Source organism: Elgaria multicarinata, chromosome 20 (genome assembly GCF_023053635.1).
Source record: "Elgaria multicarinata webbii isolate HBS135686 ecotype San Diego chromosome 20, rElgMul1.1.pri, whole genome shotgun sequence".
Taxonomy (NCBI): Eukaryota; Metazoa; Chordata; class Lepidosauria; order Squamata; family Anguidae; genus Elgaria; species Elgaria multicarinata.
Genome location: NC_086190.1, coordinates 6,389,862 through 6,407,208, shown reverse-complemented (window position 1 = coordinate 6,407,208; position 17,347 = coordinate 6,389,862). Strand labels below are relative to the sequence as shown.

General features: G+C 45.7%; 2 protein-coding genes across 2 annotated transcripts in view; both read left to right on the top strand.

Annotated features, from left to right (window-relative positions):
* The first annotated feature begins 467 nt into the window (after positions 1–467).
* LOC134411411 (arylacetamide deacetylase-like 4) overlaps positions 468–17,347 on the top strand; it is a 58,512-nt gene continuing 41,632 nt past the window's right edge. The window contains exon 1 of the mRNA XM_063145191.1: positions 468–697. Coding sequence (XP_063001261.1) covers positions 556–697 — 142 coding nt within the window. The 5' untranslated portion in view covers positions 468–555. The remainder of the gene's footprint in view (positions 698–17,347) is intronic.
* On the top strand, positions 1,686–9,212 carry LOC134411413 (arylacetamide deacetylase-like 4). Its single transcript, XM_063145195.1, has 2 exons — positions 1,686–1,762; positions 8,350–9,212. The coding sequence occupies exons 1-2, from the start codon at positions 1,686–1,688 to the stop codon at positions 9,122–9,124; spliced, it is 852 nt and encodes a 283-aa protein (XP_063001265.1). The 3' UTR covers positions 9,125–9,212.

The window sequence follows — 17,347 nt, the reverse complement described above, 5'->3', positions numbered from 1 at the left end:
AACATGGGTGGGAGGGTGCTGTTGCATTCATGTCCTGCTTGTGGGTCCCTGAGCTGCTGTGTGAACAGAATGGTGGACTGGATGGGCCCTTGGTCTGATCCAGCACAGCTCTTTTTAGGTTCCTATGTTCTTATGTTCTTTAGAGAAATTTCATTATAACCCGAGATCCAGAGCTCTGGATGATTTGCAGGAGGTTAGCAAGGGTATAAGCCCCACATCTCTTTTATAGGAATAATAGCATCAACAGTAATAGGCCCTTTCCACACGGGGGATTTACTGTGGCACTACTGCACCTCACTCATGAGTGAGACGCTTGACATACCCCATTTTCATGCTGTATATCTGTATTTCGTGATAGATTTTCCTGTCATGACAGCTTCACTGCTGTTTGAGAGCCTGTGTCTAAGGCTGACATTGATTGGGGCATGAATGCTAGATGCTTTGTATACTCACTTATTCCCCATGTCTTTCTCTAAACAGGGTGTCTTTCTGGAAAAGGTTGGCATTTGCCACAGGTATAGGGCCTGGAGGGTCCTAATCAATGGAATCCCACCAATGAATGATTCACGGCTAATTATCAAGGATCTGATTTTCGATGAAGTGCCAGTGAGGGTGTACTATCCAAAAACTTCACCTGCTGGGAACAGAAGGGGAGTGCTGTATCTTCATGGAGGAATTGGCTTGATGGGGAGTTTCCGTAAGTTCTTCTGCTGTTAGCCTACAATTTTTCATTATATTGGTTTTGAAGAATTTGGATCAGTACTTCCAACGTCAAGGGTTCTGAATTTTTTGTTAGTGAACCAATAAATGGTTTGTATGTCCCCAAGATGCAGCTCATCTTCAATTCAAAGTGCTGGATGGGATCCTGTTGTAAGAGTTGCTTGGCGATTTCTACCTTCTAGTTGCGTGCATCACTCATTTACGGCTGCAATTTGAGCAAATGGGCCATTTATGGCCAAAACCGAGCTGCCATTTCTGCAGAAAATGCCAGCTAGCCCAGGGAGCGGATTCCCGTGCCCTTCTGCTGAGTGCCCACAGTCCCCCCAACATTTTGCCCTATGCCACTCCCTGGGGTTGGGTAAGTGGAGGGGGTCCAGCACATGGGGCAGGCATAGGATGGGGCCACCCATCTCTAGTTTCATTGCAAGTTCTAGCTTCACGGCCAATGAACTATCCTTAAATTTTGGAGAAGTTGCAGCAAACGTGGCCTCTTTCACTTTCCGCCTCCCACCCTCCCTTTGCCTCCCACCCAGAAGAGCTGGACAGAACTTTGAAAGAAAATTCAGCTATACTGAGAAGTATTTGAAAATGAACACACCACCACAGTGGCTTAGATCTATTCTCTTGTCATCCGTTAGCCCCATTTAATGTTTATTATTTCATTTATAAATTTATTTTCATTATGTTTTAATGCTTCCTATTAGCCAAGGGTCTCTGAGCAGTGCACATTTAAAACCATAAAACAGAGCAGTGTCAGTTAAATTTCAAACATTAAATTTTTTTGAAAAAAGCAATATGGGTTATGTTAGTGATTAGGATATAACAAAATGTACATGATCATATCAGCCCTGATATCAGATGTCCATCATGATTTCTCTTGGATTGAAACATCACCAGAGAGGCTTCTTTTTCCTTTCAATACAAACAAATTGAGGACATTATTAAGTAACCTCCCTTGAAAAAAAATGTGTTTTTCAGAAGCGTATGAAAGGCTGAGTCGCTTCATTTCACGCGAAAGTGATTCTGTGGTTGTGACGATTGGGTAAGTGGCTCCACCTGGTTGTATCACCAAGAAAGGATAGCTTGTTCTTGCAGTGGGATACTGCCGGAGAGGCACCCCGAGCTGCTCTCTTTACCCAAAACTAGACTCAAGCTCCTAAAATAGTAACGTCACCCTTCGGATTGATTCTCCCCACCTGAGAAACCCATAGCTGCATCTGGAATGGGGAAAAAAGAGCCTGGAGACATGAAGTGAGGGTACGGGGCTTTTAATTTGTGCAGCCAGACATAAAACTTGCAGTTCTTATCAGAAAAAATATTATTTATTTATTTATTTAAAATATTTATATCCCGCCCTATATCACTAAGATCTCAGGGCGGTGTACAGATAAAAACATACAGTATAAAACAATCAATATACACAGTTAAAAACAAATTAAACCATAATCCAAGTTAAAACAATATGTAATTTAAAAGCAATAGATGCAGTTAAAACAGTTAAAACAATGTGCCAGTGAGTTTAAATGAATGCAGTTCTCAAATAACTGCAATTCTACACAGGTCAAAAAATTCAAGTCCTGATGTATAGAGTGATTGATAACAATGTGGAAAGTAAAGTGAATAGCCCAGGCTCCACAAAAACCTCCATTATTATTATTATTATTATTATTATTATTATTATTTATTTATTTATATAGCACCATCAATGTACATGGTGCTGTACAGAGTAAAACAGTAAATAGCAAGACCCTGCCGCATAGGCTTACAATCTAATAAAATCATAGTAAAACAATAAGGAGGGGAAGAGAATGCAAACAGGCACAGGGTAGGGTAAGCAGGCACAGGGTAGGGGTGTGCACGGACCCCCCGATCCGCTTCTCTTCCAGATCCACAATTTGCGGATCAGGCCGCTTCGCTCCAGACGTGAGGTCTGGTGTTCAGAGCCTGTGTCGTGGCAGTCGCCCTTTGGAGAGTTCTGGGATCAGATGCACTATTCGTGATCCAGTCTGGTGATTTTGAGAAGCAAGCTGTCACTTCAACTCATTGAATTCCCCTATGTGCGGGAGGTAAACTCCAGCAATCCACCGATCTCCCGTAGCACAGCCACTTAGTGCGTAAGGACAGTTTAAGTTTTCTGAGAAGCGAGCTCTCACTTCACTTCATCTTGAAGCTCAGTCATTTTAGCACAGCCACTATGGTGGATGCTCTCCTCTCTCTCCTCAGTCTCATCCCACCCCTCTTCCTCATCGGCTGTAACCCCTCTTTGAGAAGCAAGCTGCAACTTCAACTCATTGACTTCCCCTCTGAGAAAAAGCTAAGCTCCAGTAATGCACCAGTCGTCCGTGGGACAGCTCTCGTAGTAGAAGCTGCAGTGCATACGCACCAGTGCCATGGCTTTGAGAAGCCGAGACCCGTCCCAGCCACCGGGAACAGGAGGAAAACTCCAGCAGTCCACGGGTTGCCCTTTCGAAGGTTCTGGCTGAGGCTTGGTTTTTCCATGTCATCCAACACTTCCACTTTGCATCCAGCAGCAACGTTAATGCTCCAAGCCTGCACACAAATCTTCCACACTCAAAGTAACTGCTTCAATAACTTCTAGCTCCTTTTTGCTCGCCTGCCCGCCTGCCTGGGAGCCGTCCTTGTGAGGTAGCTGGATCTGCTGGGACTCACTCCCCCAGAGATCTATGGCATACCTGTGCAAGGTACCAGCTCCTTTGTGCCCACCGGCCCATGCCTGCCCGCCCGCCTGCCTGCCTGCCCCCTGCCTGCCTGCCCACCTGCCTGCCCACCTGCCTGCCCATGCCCGCCTGCCTAGGAGCCGTCCTTGTGAGGTAGCTGGATCTGCTGGGACTCACTCCCCAATTGAGGGAGGTAAACTCCAGCAGTCCACGGGTCGCCCTTTGGAGAGCTCAGGGATCAAATGGACTACTCGACCAGTCTGCTGATTTTGAGAAGCAAGCTGTCACTTCAACTCATTGACTTCCCCTATGTGCGGGAGGTAAACTCCAGCAGTCGACCGATCGCCCGTAGCACAGCCACTTAGTGCTTAAGGACAGTTTAAGTTTTCTGAGAAGTGAGCTCTCACTTCGACTCCTCTTGTAGTTCACCAAGTTGAGCACAGCCACTACGGTGGATGCTCTCTTCTCTCTCCTGTCTCATCCCACTTCATGTTGGATGCTGTGTTCCTCCAGGATGTGGGTGAGGATTAGTAGCAGCAGCTGGTCGAGCTTCTCTCCCCAGTATTGTCCCACCCCTCTTCCACTGTAACCCCTCTTTGAGAAGCAACCGGTGACTTCAACTCATTGACTTCACCTGTTGCACGAGCTAAGCTCCAGCAGTCGACCGATCTCCCGTAGCACAGCCACTTAGTGCGTACGGACAGTTTCAGTTTCCTTTTTTAATTTTTTTTAAAAAAATTTTTACATAGAGAGATTTATTGGTTCCAGTGAATTGAGCTCACACTTCACTTCATCTTGAAGTTCTGAGACTTTGGCACAGCCACTACGGTGGATGCACAGCTGGCCGAGCCTCTCTCCCCGGTCTCGTCCCACCCCTCTTCCACTGTAATCCCTCTTTGAGAAGCAACCTGTCACTTTAATTCATTGACTTCACCTGTTGAGGGAGCTAAGCTCCAGCAGTCGACCGGTCGACCTTTCAAGTTTAGGGTGAAGTGCATAGGAAGGAACAGTTTAAGTTTTCTGAGTAGTGAGCTCCCTCCCAGGAGGAGCACAGCCCAGGGGTATTGGGCACAGGCTCCGTCTGCACGCCATGGTTGGGTTGGGCAGAGAACCGCCACAGCCACCGAGAAGAGGTGGAAAACTCCAGCACTCCACTGGTTGCCCTTTGGAGGGTGCTGGCTGAGGATAGATTTCTCCAGGTCATCCAACACCGATACACGTAGAGGTGGATCATCCAGCAATGTTAGTGTTCCAAGCCAAAGTGTGGTTGATTGCCTGCATCATCTGCCACACTCAAAGTAACTGCTTCAATAAGCTATAACCTACCTGCCCATGCCCGCCTGCCTGGGAGCCGTCCTTGTGAGGTAGCTGGATCTGCTGGGACTCACTCCCCCAGAGATCTATGGCTTACTTGTGTAAGGTAACAGCTTTTCTGGGCCTGGCAACCCATGCCCGCCTGCCTGCCTGCCTGCCTGCCTGCTTTCCCCCACCCAGGGTGCTACTGTGGTGGGGCATCTGCCGGGACTGACTCCTCCCCAATACTAGATCTATGACATGTCTCTGCCTGCCCCTCTGCTAGCCTGTCCTCCTCCTCGGTGACTGACTCGCTGGGATGGTTTGCGTTTGCAATGCGTGACTAACTGCAGTGCTGGCTTAGAAACCAGCCATCCTTGCCTCACTTCCTTGTGCCCCCAGAAATGCCTGCTGCCTGCCTGCCTGCCTGCCTGCCTGCCCACCTCCCCCGGGGTGCTGCTGTGGTGGGGCATCTGCCAGGACTGACTCCTCGCCTGCTCTGCCTGCCTTTCTGCCAACCTGGTGCCTGGGAGATGGGCTTTGTGGTTCATGCCCAGCACCCTCCGGCACGCTTGCTCCCAGTCGTCCTCCTCTGTGCCCCTCAATGCGTAACTGCTGGCTTAGAAAGAAACAACCAGCCATCTTTGCCTCACTTCCTCCTTGCGCCCGCTTACGGGTTGGTTTGCTATGCGTTAGTGCTCAAGCCATCCTTGCAGCACTACAATGCATGCTGCCTGCCTGCCTGCCTGCCTTCCCTCCCTTCTCCCCTTCCCGCCTCGCAGTGATGGTGTATGTCTCTTGCTTTGACTCAGGGGAGAAGTCCTTCCTGCGCTCACTTAGACTTTATCAAGTTCAAAAATCCATTTTTCAAGTGTGGAAGAAGATTTAGGGTTATCTCATGGCATGTTGGGATTTCCTTTGAACTGGCCCCATTGAGCTGTCTGCATTGCAACTTGAAATCCCTGACATACTGGAGTGTCCGATTTTCAAAACTTCCCCTAACATCAGGGGATGATGGGATTGGCTTGAAACTTGGCGTCCATGTAGACACATGGGTAAGCTGTCATGGGACCAAAGGATACATTTCTGACATGCAAATTGACGTAGTTGTAGAATGGGACTTGATTTGGGGTGAGTTAAAAGGTTTAAGCCCCGCCAAAAATCAGGGAATGATGGGATTGCCTTGAGTCTGGGCGTGCATGTGTATCCCTGGATAAGCTTTCATGGTGGTGAGTTTGAGGTTTCTAACGTGCAAATTGACGGAGTTATCGAAAGGGTTGTGAATGGGGTCCCTGATATTCATAAATTCCCCAAAAATCAGGCGATGATAGGATTGGCTTGAAACTTGGCGTCCATGTGGACACATGGATAAGCTATCACGGTGGTGAGTTTGAGGTTTCTAACATGCAAATTGACGGAGCTATCGAAAGGGGTGTGAATTGGGGTTATGGGTGGTGCGTTAGAGGTTAGAGCCCCGCCAAAAATCAGGGGATGATGGGATTGCCTTGAGTCTTGGCGTGCATGTGTATCCCTGGATAAGCTATCATGGTGGTGAGTTTGAGGTTTCTAACTTGACGGAGCTATCGAAAGGGGTGTGAATGGGGTGCCTGATTTTCAAAAATTCCCCAAAAATCAGGGGATGATGGGATTATGTTGAAACTTGGCGTGCATGTGTATACGTCCATGAGGTGTCATGGTGCTAAACATGAGGTTTCTAACTTTAACAGAAAAAAAGTTGTATACTTTTTTAGCTTTCAATGCAACCCTATGGGGGGGGGGAAACGGAGCTCCGATCCGGATTCGGAGCTCCGCAGCGGAGCGGAGCAGACATAGGCGGAGCGGGGGTGGAGCGAAGCGACCCGATCTGCAAAATGCAGATCTGGAAGAGAAGCAGAGCAGGGGGTCCGTGCACACCCCTAGTTATCACCTTTAAAGCCCTACATGGTTTGGGTCCAGGCTACCTGCGGGATCGCCTTCTCCCGTACAATCCGCCCCGCACACTCAGGTCCTCTGGGAAGAATTTACTCCAGCCAACAAAAACAAGGCTGACAACTATTACCCAGAGGACCTTTTCTTCTGCCGCTCCCAGTTTGTGGAATGGCTTGCCGGGAGAGATTCATCAACTTAACAGTCTTCCGGAATTGAAGAAAGCCATAAAGACTGATCTCTTCCGGCAGGCCTACCCACTTGAATTTTAAATTTGCTTTTTAATAATGTGCTGCTTTTAATGATGCACTGGTTTTAAACATTTGAATTAGTTGTATGTATTTTATAGTGCTTTTATTAGTTTTTTACCCCACCTCGATCCAGAGGGAGAGGCGGATAACAAACAAATAATAATAATAATAATAATAATAATAATAATAATAATAATAATAATTTAGTGAAGGAAATCAGTTTAAATCTAGAACATAGGAATTCCTTTACTGGGAAAGTTGTCAGATGTTATGAATCATGATAGGGTGGTGTGATGCCAAAAGAACATCCTGTATGGTATCGAAGCAGGGAGCTTAATATGGTAAAGTTCCATAAAACATTTGTGTCTGAAAGTGTCAGTAGAGGAGAGCAGCCAATTGTGTCCCCAATGGAAACAACAACAAAAACCATCCTTAAAACTCTTTAGAGATGTTGCCAAATATGAGGAGACAACTGATGGGACAAAAGTTATTAGGCTTCAGGATAAGTGATGTCATCCATCTAGATTTATCATTACAATGACAGCTCTGCCACATATTCACTTTGATAAGGGACTTGGGAGGGACAAGAAATACCAGAAATGAAGAAGTGAGACTTGAGTCCTCGGTGGCCACTTCAATTCTTTATAGTGAGAGATTTGTAGCAGAAAAGCTGAGCTGTGCAGTGTCAGGGTGTAACTGAAGTGAGCAGCAATCCCATGGCACTCCCTCCTAGCTCCTCTCTAGGATGAGCCTGCATAAAGAAGACCCCACTCATCAATGTCACCAGCCCCAAGACCCACATATTTCTGAGGGTGAACTGGTCAAGCCTTAACAGGGGTCCATTCCTTGACTCTAGTATCTCAAAACCCTGATAGAAAGACTAGAATGTCCCTGACCACCTGAAAAATGCTATTGGGTGCTCCCCATTCTTCACCCATGTTCTTCCTGTCCATACCACCCTGCAACCTGACCAGCCAATTTAATCTACACCACTCTGCTAATCAGCCATAGTTCCTTGTAAAGCCATGGAGAGTAGTCAAAAGTCCTGCTGACTATGGCCAGTCTCATCTTCAGGGGGGAAAGTTCTTACTCCAGCCTTTTCAGCAGGGCTGGGCGGAACGCATATCTTCAGATGCTTTGGACTTCAGCTTTCAGAAGCCGAATGCTGTGGCTGAAGCAGGCTGAGAAGTGGCTTGAGGAGTCTGTACACAGCCCGAGGAAAAAGAAGTCCCTATTTCATGAAATATTAATAATAATAATAATAATAATAACTACAACAACCACAACAACAACAATAAAAATAATAATATTTATTTATTTCTTACCCGCCTCTCCCTTTGGATCGAGGCATGGAACAACATTAAAACAGGAATCAATATATCTTTAAAAATTCTTGATTTAACATTGATCTAGATGGGCCTGCCGGAAAAGGCTAGTCTTTAAAAATTATGAACTGAGACAACTTCTTGCTTTTTCTTTAGATACCGCTTAGCCCCAGAACATCCATACCCTGTCTCTTTTTTGGACTGCCGCAGTGCTGCAATACACTTCTTGAAGAACGTAAAAGAATATGGAGTGGACCCCAATCGTATCATCATTGGCGGGGATAGTAGCGGAGGCAGCTTAGCGACTGCACTTTGTCAAGAACTGGTAACAAGGACGGATCTCCCAAGGCTGCGTGCCCAGTTCTTGTTGTACCCATTCCTCCAGGCAGTGGACTTCAGTTTGCCTTCTTACCAGCAAAACCATTCAGTTCCTATCCTGTTCAAGAAACTGGCTATTAAACATGGCTTCTTTTATCTCACTGGGAAATATGTCGACATGGATAAAATTATGAAGAATGCCCACGTTCCTATGGATTTACGGGTGAAGTGCAAAAAATGGATCAGTGCAGATCTTATTCCAGAAGAATTTAAGGTCAGGGGCTACGTGCCACTGGTCCCTGATCCATTTTCAGAAAACCTTTATGAAATTGGCAAGCAAGCCTTTGAGCCCATGTTTTCCCCACTTTTAGCAGAAGATACAGTCATCTGCCAGCTCCCTGAAATGTTCCTTGTAACCTGCGAATACGATGTTCTCAGGGATGATGGACTGTTGTACAAGAAACGCCTGGAAGACAATGGTGTGGCAGTGACATGGCATCATGTAAAGGATGGATTCCATGGAATATCATTTGGAATCAATAACAGATTATTTGAATTTCCAAGTACACGGGACATTTTTCAACGTTTAATGGACTTCTTAAAAGATTTATAGAACTATATAATCCACGTTCTTCTGTGCTACTGTTGGGAGGAAATGGTGGGTGGAAATAATACAATGAGACACAGATATGGGATTTAAATTTGGGCCACCTTCATTGAAAGATCTGCGAAGGGGGAAGAACCGAAGCTGACATCCTGTCTAGGCTGTTACCCTGCTGTGCCTTGAATCGGATGAGATATTCAATGCCTGTTGACTGGTGTCTGTGAGATTGCCACCCCTTAGACTTGCCCTTTAGGGGGAAGAGAGTCCTTCCCCCATCTCCACTTGAAGACTACAAAACTCCTCAAAAGAACCCTTATCTCTCAGCTGGGGCCACAAAAGCCTTTAGCTGGGAGCCTCAGGCATTATCTGTCACTACAACGGTGCATCTGAATGCTCAACAACCCCGTACCCACCAAAGATACTGGCACATACCTGCCACAGCGTGTGACAAGCTTCCGCTTAGTCATTCACCTCCCACCAGTGCAGAATCACATCCCAGAGGCCCCTTCACAGATCTGACTCAGTACCAGTGAAACAACAAATGCTTGAGATTTTGTGTGAAAAGAAATGTCTTGAGTTATGCAGTAAATTTTATCCTTAGTCCAGAGCAAAAGATCTGATTTTGTGGTTTTCTGATATTTTACAGATCCTGAAACCTCTGATTTCAAAGGAAGTGTTCCTAAACCCACCTAATTCCTTTTATTTTGCGTGTCATACTAGAGAATGTAAATTGTACCACTACATTTTCGTGATTGATTCTGTGTAGGGGTGTGCACGGACCCCCCGCTCCGCTTCACTTGCAGATCTGCCATTTTTCGGATCGGGCCGCTCCGCCCCGCCCCCGCTCCGCCCACTTCCGCTCCGCTCCGCCCGGAGCTCCGGATCCGGATCCGGAGCTCCGTTTCCCCCCCCCCATAGGCTTGCTTTGAAAGCTAAAAAATTATACAACTTTTTTCTGTTCAAGTTAGAAACCTCATGTTTGGCACCATGACACCTCATGGGGATATACACACGCACACCAAGTTTCAAAGCAATCCCATCATCCCCTGATTTTTGGCGAATTTTTGAAAATCGGGCACCCCACACACAACATCCCTGCGAGGTGTGTTAAAAAACACGGGGAAAAGCCCGTTCAGATGAAGAAAGAGAAGTTTCCCAGAATCCCAAGTTACCTGTTTTGCCTATGCCCTCCTCCAACTTTGGGATCATCATGACCGGGAGCTGACTCTGCCCCTCAGCCCTTTGAAAAAGGTATTTTTCCCCGCCGATTTTTTAAAAAATTCTAGCCCGCGACCCGTACGATGCAGAAAGTTGAGAGTGGTCTCAAAATGACCCCCATCCACGACTCTCTGTGCACAAGAATTTTCAGAATGATAGCTTAAACCCCCCCCCAGTTATCCCCGATTCTTTCCCTCAATGCAATCCTATGGGCGAAAAGCCGAAAACGCAGTTTGAGCCGCGCGGTTGACCCGATTTTCACAAAAATATAGCCCGCGACCCGTACGATGCAGAAAGTTGAGAGTGGTCTCAAAATGACCCCCATCCACGACTCTCTGTGCACAAGAATTTTCAGAATGATAGCTTAAACCCCCCCTCCCAGTTATCCCCGATTCTTTCCCTCAATGCAATCCTATGGGCGAAAAGCCGAAAACGCAGTTTGAGCCGCGCGGTTGACCCGATTTTCACAAAAATATAGCCCGCGACCCGTACGATGCAGAAAGTTGAGAGTGGTCTCAAAATGACCCCCATCCACGACTCTCTGTGCACAAGAATTTTCAGAATGATAGCTTAAACCCCCCCCCAGTTATCCCCGATTCTTTCCCTCAATGCAATCCTATGGGCGAAAAGCCGAAAACGCAGTTTGAGCCACGCGGTTGACCCGATTTTCACAAAAATATAGCCCGCGACCCGTACGATGCAGAAAGTTGAGAGTGGTCTCAAAATGACCCCCATCCACGACTCTCTGTGCACAAGAATTTTCAGAATGATAGCTTAAACCCCCCCCCCCAGTTATCCCCGATTCTTTCCCTCAATGCAATCCTATGGGCGAAAAGCCGAAAACGCAGTTTGAGCCGCGCGGTTGACCCGATTTTCACAAAAATATAGCCCGTGACCCGTACGATGCAGAGAGGTGAGAGTGGTCTCAAAATGACCCCCATCCACGACTCTCTGTGCACAAGAATTTTCAGAATGATAGCTTCAAAAACAACGTAGTTATGCGCGATTATTTGCCGCAATGCAATCCTATGGCGAAATGTTTTCAAGATGGTGACCGGAGCGCTCCGCCTGAACTCGGAGCTCCGAAAAATGGCCGCTTCTCTTCGCCTTGCTTCTAGGGGGTCCGCGGTCCGCTCCTACTCCGCCTCTGGGTAAGGCGGAGCAGGCCAATCCGCTACTGCTTCTACGCTCCTAATCGGAGCGGAGCACAAGTGGCTTTTCTTTCGTTGTATTAAAACAGTGAGCCATTCAGTGGGGTTGCACTCCCTCTGAAAGATCAGGTTCATAATCTGGGGGTACTCCTAGATTCATCATTGTTGCTGGAGGCCCAGGTGGCCGCAGCGGCATGGACTGCCTTTTACCAGCTTTAGCTGGCTCACCAGCTGCAGCCTCTTCTAGACCGGGATAGCTTGACCACAGTGGAACAGGCATTAGTAACCTCAATGTTGGACTACTGCAACATACTCTATGTGGGGCTGGGCTGCCTTTAAGTCTGCTGCGGAAGCTGGAGCTAGTGCAGAACGCAGCAGTTAGGTTGTTGTCAGGAGTAGTAAAAGGTAGGGGTGTGCACGGACTCCCCGATCCGCTTCTCTTTCAGATTTGCAACTTCCAGATCGGGTCTGCTCCACTCCGCCTATGGTCCGCTCCGCTTTGCTGCGCAGCTCTGGATCTGGATCGGAGCTCCACTTTTCGCCTACATAGACTTGCATTGAAATCCAAAAATGCCTACAACTTTTTTCTGTTAATGTTAGAAGCCTCAAACTTGGCACCATGATAGCTTATCCATGTGTACACATACATGCCAAGCCTCAAGCAAATTCAAGCATCCCCTGATTATTGGGGGCTTTTTGAATATCTGACACCCTATTTTCAGAAATGGGATTTACTCCGACATTTTTACAGATAAAAACTTTGAAGCAGGCACCCTCACAGATGCCATCTAGATCCACATTCATGGCAAGTTTCAAGCAAATCTCCTCATCCCCTGATTTTTGGCGGGGCTTTAACCTCTAACGCACCACCCATAACCCCAATTCACACCCCTTTTGATATCTCCTTCAATTTTCATGTTAGAAATGTCAAATTAGGCACCATGACACCTGATCCATGTATACACATGCATGCCAAGCCTCAAGCAAATCCAAGCATCTCCTGATTTTTTGGGTATTTTTGAATATCTGACACCCCATTTTCAGAAATGGGATTTACGCCTACATTTTCATAGATAAAACTTCGAAGCAGGCACCCTCACAGATGCCATCTAGATCCACATTCATGGCAAGTTTAAAGCAAATCCCATCATCTCCTGATTTTTGGCAGGGTTTTTCCCTTTTAAGTCACCCCAATTCAAGTCCCATGCTAGAACTCCATCAATTTTCATGTTAGAAATGTCAAACTAGGCACCATGACACCTGATGCATGTATACACATGCATGCCAAGCCTCAAGCAAATCCAAGCCTCCCCTGATTATTGGGGAATTTTTGAAAATCTGACACCCCAGTGTCTCAGGGATTTCTAAAGCTGCAGACAGCTCAATGGGCTTTATTCATGGCCATTTCAAAGGAAATCCCAACATGCCATGAATTGGGGAGTAGATAAACCTAAATATGAATCTTCTTCCACACTTGAAAAATTTATTTGGAACATCAAAAAGTCTAAGTGAGTGCTGAATCAAAGCAAGACACACACAAACCATCCCTGCGAGGTGGGCACAGAGGAGGACAGGCAGCACTGGGAGCAAGCATGCCAGAGGCTTGTGGGGTTGAACCACAAAGCCCATCATGTAGTACAGCTCCCAGGCACCAGGTGGGCAGAGAGGCAGGCAGAGATGCCAAAGATCTGTGGGGAAGTCAGTCCTGGCAGATGCCCCACCACAACAGCACCCAGGTGGAGGAGGGAAGGCAGGCATGTAGCAGACATTTCTGGGGGCACAAGGAAGTGAGCCAAGGATAGTTTCAAAGCCAGTAATGCAAACCATCCCTGTGAGGCGGGAGCAGCACAGAGAGATGCCTTTTCTTTTGCATCCCATAACTAGGAGGCTAGGAGGATAAGAGTAAAGCTTTGTGATCCTTGCTTCAGAGTTGATTGACTGCACCGTGATCACAGCCATTATTAAACAACAACAAAATAATAACGTTAATAATAGCAGTACTTATTAATAGCAATAACAACAACAACAACAACAACAACAACAACAACAACAGCAATAAGGAGTTGAACCGTAATGAAAGCCTGGCTTGACTTCACTGAAGAGGAAAAGCCAGGAGAGCTTGGGCTATGGGGTGTAAATATAAAATGGAATAAATAAATAAATAAACAAAGGAGGGGTGGAATTAGAAGCAGCAGTGTTGCTGAATAAACAACAAGAAGAATTTTTAAAAAAAGGCTATGTCTGTCTTTTACCAGTAAGAGGAAAGTGGATGGGCCCAGGGGGAGTTATGTCAATTTGACTGACCCGAAGTAAGTAACTGACAAGGTACTTTTTGAGTACCTTAAGAAGCTACCTGACACTTCAACTCATGACAGGCATAGTTTCTCCACTGGTTTATCTTTGGAGGCCTCTGATGACCCTTCAAGGACAGGAGTGTGTGTGCACTGGGCACATCCACATGCGCTAGGGGACCTCATCCCCTTGCACCACATCTATTCAGTTGTTCACCAAGGTTAGGGTGGGTAGGAGTGCTGTGTTTCCTATCTGTTATTTATTTGCTTAGTATATGATTTCAGGTTGTGTTTGTGCATTTGGTGGGGCTACTGTTTAAAAAAAACACTGGGAAAAGTCCGTTCAGAGACTAAGAAAGAAAAGTTTCCCAGTATCCTAAGTTACTAAGTATCCCATTTTGCTTATGCCCCCTCCAACTTTGGGATTGGAGGATGCTTCATCAGGTGATCATGATTGGGAGTTGAATCTGCCTCTCAGCACGTCGAAAAGGTACCTCTTCCGCTTTTTTTACCCTGTTTAAAAAAATTATAGCAAGCAAACTGCAGCACGCAAAGTGCTGAAAATAGGCTCTAAATGTCCCTCACCGATGGCTCTCTAATCACAGCGAGTTTCAAATGGATAGCTTGAAAAACAAAAAAGTTATCCACTAATGTTTTCCGCAATGCAATCCTATGGGCAAAAAAATCCAAAATGGCAGGCGGAGCGCTCCGCGAAAAGAGAAGCGATCCACTTATGGTTGCTTCTCTTCGCCATGCTTCTCCAGCCCCCGATCCGCTTCTCCTCCACCTGTAACAGAGGCGGATCACCCCGATCCGCTTCTGCTTCTCCGATTCAAGGACAAGTGGATCACACCCCTAGTAAAATGTCCTTTCATTTCAACATTCCACACGGAGCTGAGTCACCTGTTCTGCTAAGCATCCTTTCACCTGCACCTTTGAGCTCTGTTTCCTGCCAGTAATTACAGGTTTCTCAACCCTTTTCTCTTTGTCCTCCTTTTGGCCCTAAGTTGGCTTTCAGTCCTCTTCTTCCCAGTGCACTAACAACTACAGGAATTCGGTTAAGGACTGAAACACATCTTTCTCCTGGTCTTTGTCCTCTCCTTCTGCTTGCTTGCAGCTTTCTTTCCCTCCTCCAGTTCCCAGTTGTCTTATTACCCTTCAATCTCCACTTCTCTCTGACATATTTCCTCCTTCCTCTCTCAATCCCTTCCACTGTTGCCTAACCGTTTCCTCATTCGGGAGCAACTAGGGAGTTTAATCTTCTTCTTTTTTACTGCTTATACCAATGTTCACCGCTCTGGAATCTGTTTTACATATTGAGTGGTATAAAAAACTTGTAAACTAGCTGATATTCTGGGTGTGGCTCGGCTCAGTGATTCAATATCTCCTGCTGAAGAAATTTTATTTATGGAATGTCCTGAAGGAATAATAGCAATTTGTTCTGGTCATGACCACGAGTCATAGTTTAGTGGCAAGAAAAGACTCATGGGAATTCCACCCAAGGCATGCTGGGAGTTGTAGGCATAAGCCTTGGTGTTTTATTAAATTCTTTTAAAAAATACTTAAAATCCAAAATTGTTTTTAGATTTTTCTGGTACATTGTACAGCTAGACTTATCAGCGTGCCAAATTTCAAGTTTCTACCCAACGTTACTCGGCTCCCGTAAGATATATGTTTGTGAGGTAATCATCTTAAAGTCACAGGCCAGTGCTAAGCCAGTGAGTTCCTTTAAACAAATTAAATTCATTTCTTCCCCCCTCATCCTCAAGACAATACTACAATATAGACCAGTCCCAGGCCTGTGAGGTAACTTTAAAACAAATTAAATTACTTCCCCACCCCGCTCTCTCTGAGGGCTCTGGCTTTCGGACTCATGGGTAGCTTGGTCATTGCCATTGGTGACAGGCCTGGAGCTGCCACCTCCTTCCCTTCTGTTTGAGCCAGCCCAGGGACTCTCTCTTTAGGCCCAGGATGGCAATCTACTTCCAGTTTATAGCCACCAAAGCCTGGTAAGTCTTCCCTCCTGCCCAAGTTATACTAGGAGTTGTAGGCGAAAGCCTAGCTGCTTGCATAACATGTTACTCTTTGAACACATCTGAGGTGTGGTGGGAGAGTGGACCTAGTTGGTTGTAGCTCTCTGCTCTCTCCTTAAGGATTTCTTTTACCCCAGGCTGGCTTGCCTAGTGACTTCATGGCTTTTAAGTGCCAAGTGATTTTTTTTAAATAATAATAATAATAATAATAATAATAATAATAATAATAATAATAATATCCAAGGCCTTTTAACTGGATGATATTTTTTATGCTGTGGGATTTTGTTTGTTTGTTTGTTTATTTGTTTATTACATTTTTATACCGCCCAATAGCCAAAGCTCTCTGGGCAGTTCACAAAAATTAATATTATGAAGTGCGTAAAAACAACCAACAATCTAAAAATCCAAATACAAAATACAATCTAAAAAGCACAACCAGGATTAAAACCACACAGCAAAAATTGACATAGGTTAAAATATGGCATTAGAACCCTAAAGTTTAAATTGAAGATAATAGGTGTTAAAATACTGAGAAAATAAAAAAGTCTTTAGCTCGCAACGGAAGGGATACAGTGTAGGCACCAGCCGAACCTCTCTGGGGAACTCGTTAAACAGCCAGGGTGCCACAGCAGTGAAAGCCCTCCTCCTGGTAGCCACCTGTTATAACTAAACCACAACATTCTGATACAGATGCAAGAAAGTTTATGATTTTTATGCAAAAGATAGACTTTACAATTGAAACAGAATAGTGAATGGAGGAATGACTGACAGCTGAGGCTGGAATGGGACGGTGGGCGGAGTGAGTGGCAGTTAGGAAAAGTCAGTAAGAACGTCTCCCCACAATCTTCTCTTCTCCAGGCTAAACATGCCCAGTTCTTTCAGTCTCTCTTCATAGGGCTTTGCTTCCAGACCCCTGATCATCCTGGTTGCACTCCTCTGAACACGCTCCAGCTTGTCTGCATCCTTCTTGAAGTGTGGAGCCCAGAACTGGACACAATACTTGAGATGACGCCTAACCAGGGCCGAATAGAGAGGAAACAGTATCTCACGCGATTTGGAAGCTATACTACTATTAATGCAGCCCAAAATAGCATTTGCCTTTCTTGCAGCCATATCACACTGTTGGCTCATATTCAGCTTGTGATCTACAACAATTCCAAGATCCTTCTCATTTGGTGTACTGCTGAGCCAAGTATCCCCCATCTTGTAACTGTGCATTTGGTTTCTATTTCCTAAATGTAGAACTTGGCATTTATCCCTATTAAATTTCATTCTGTTGTTTTCAGCCCAGCACTCCAGCCTATCAAGATCACTTTGAAGTTTGTTTCTATCTTCCAGGGTATTAGCTGTCCCAACTAATTTTGTGTCATCTGCAAATTTGATAAACATTCCCTGTACCTCCTCATCCAAATCTATATAAATAAAAATGTAAATGTTCATTCGAAACAGACGTTATATCTCCGAAAGTTCTTCACCGATTGCTTTGAAATTTTGACACAACGTTGCATTCGAATACGCGAGCGTTGTTATGTAACTATG

Excerpts from the sequence above, each read along its gene's own strand:
- LOC134411413 (XM_063145195.1), top strand. The coding sequence starts at position 1,686 with ATGTGTTTTTCAGAAGCGTATGAAAGGCTGAGTCGCTTCATTTCACGC. Across the intron at positions 1,763-8,349 it reads TCTGTGGTTGTGACGATTGG|ATACCGCTTAGCCCCAGAAC; the intron begins GTAAGTGGCTCC and ends CTTTTTCTTTAG.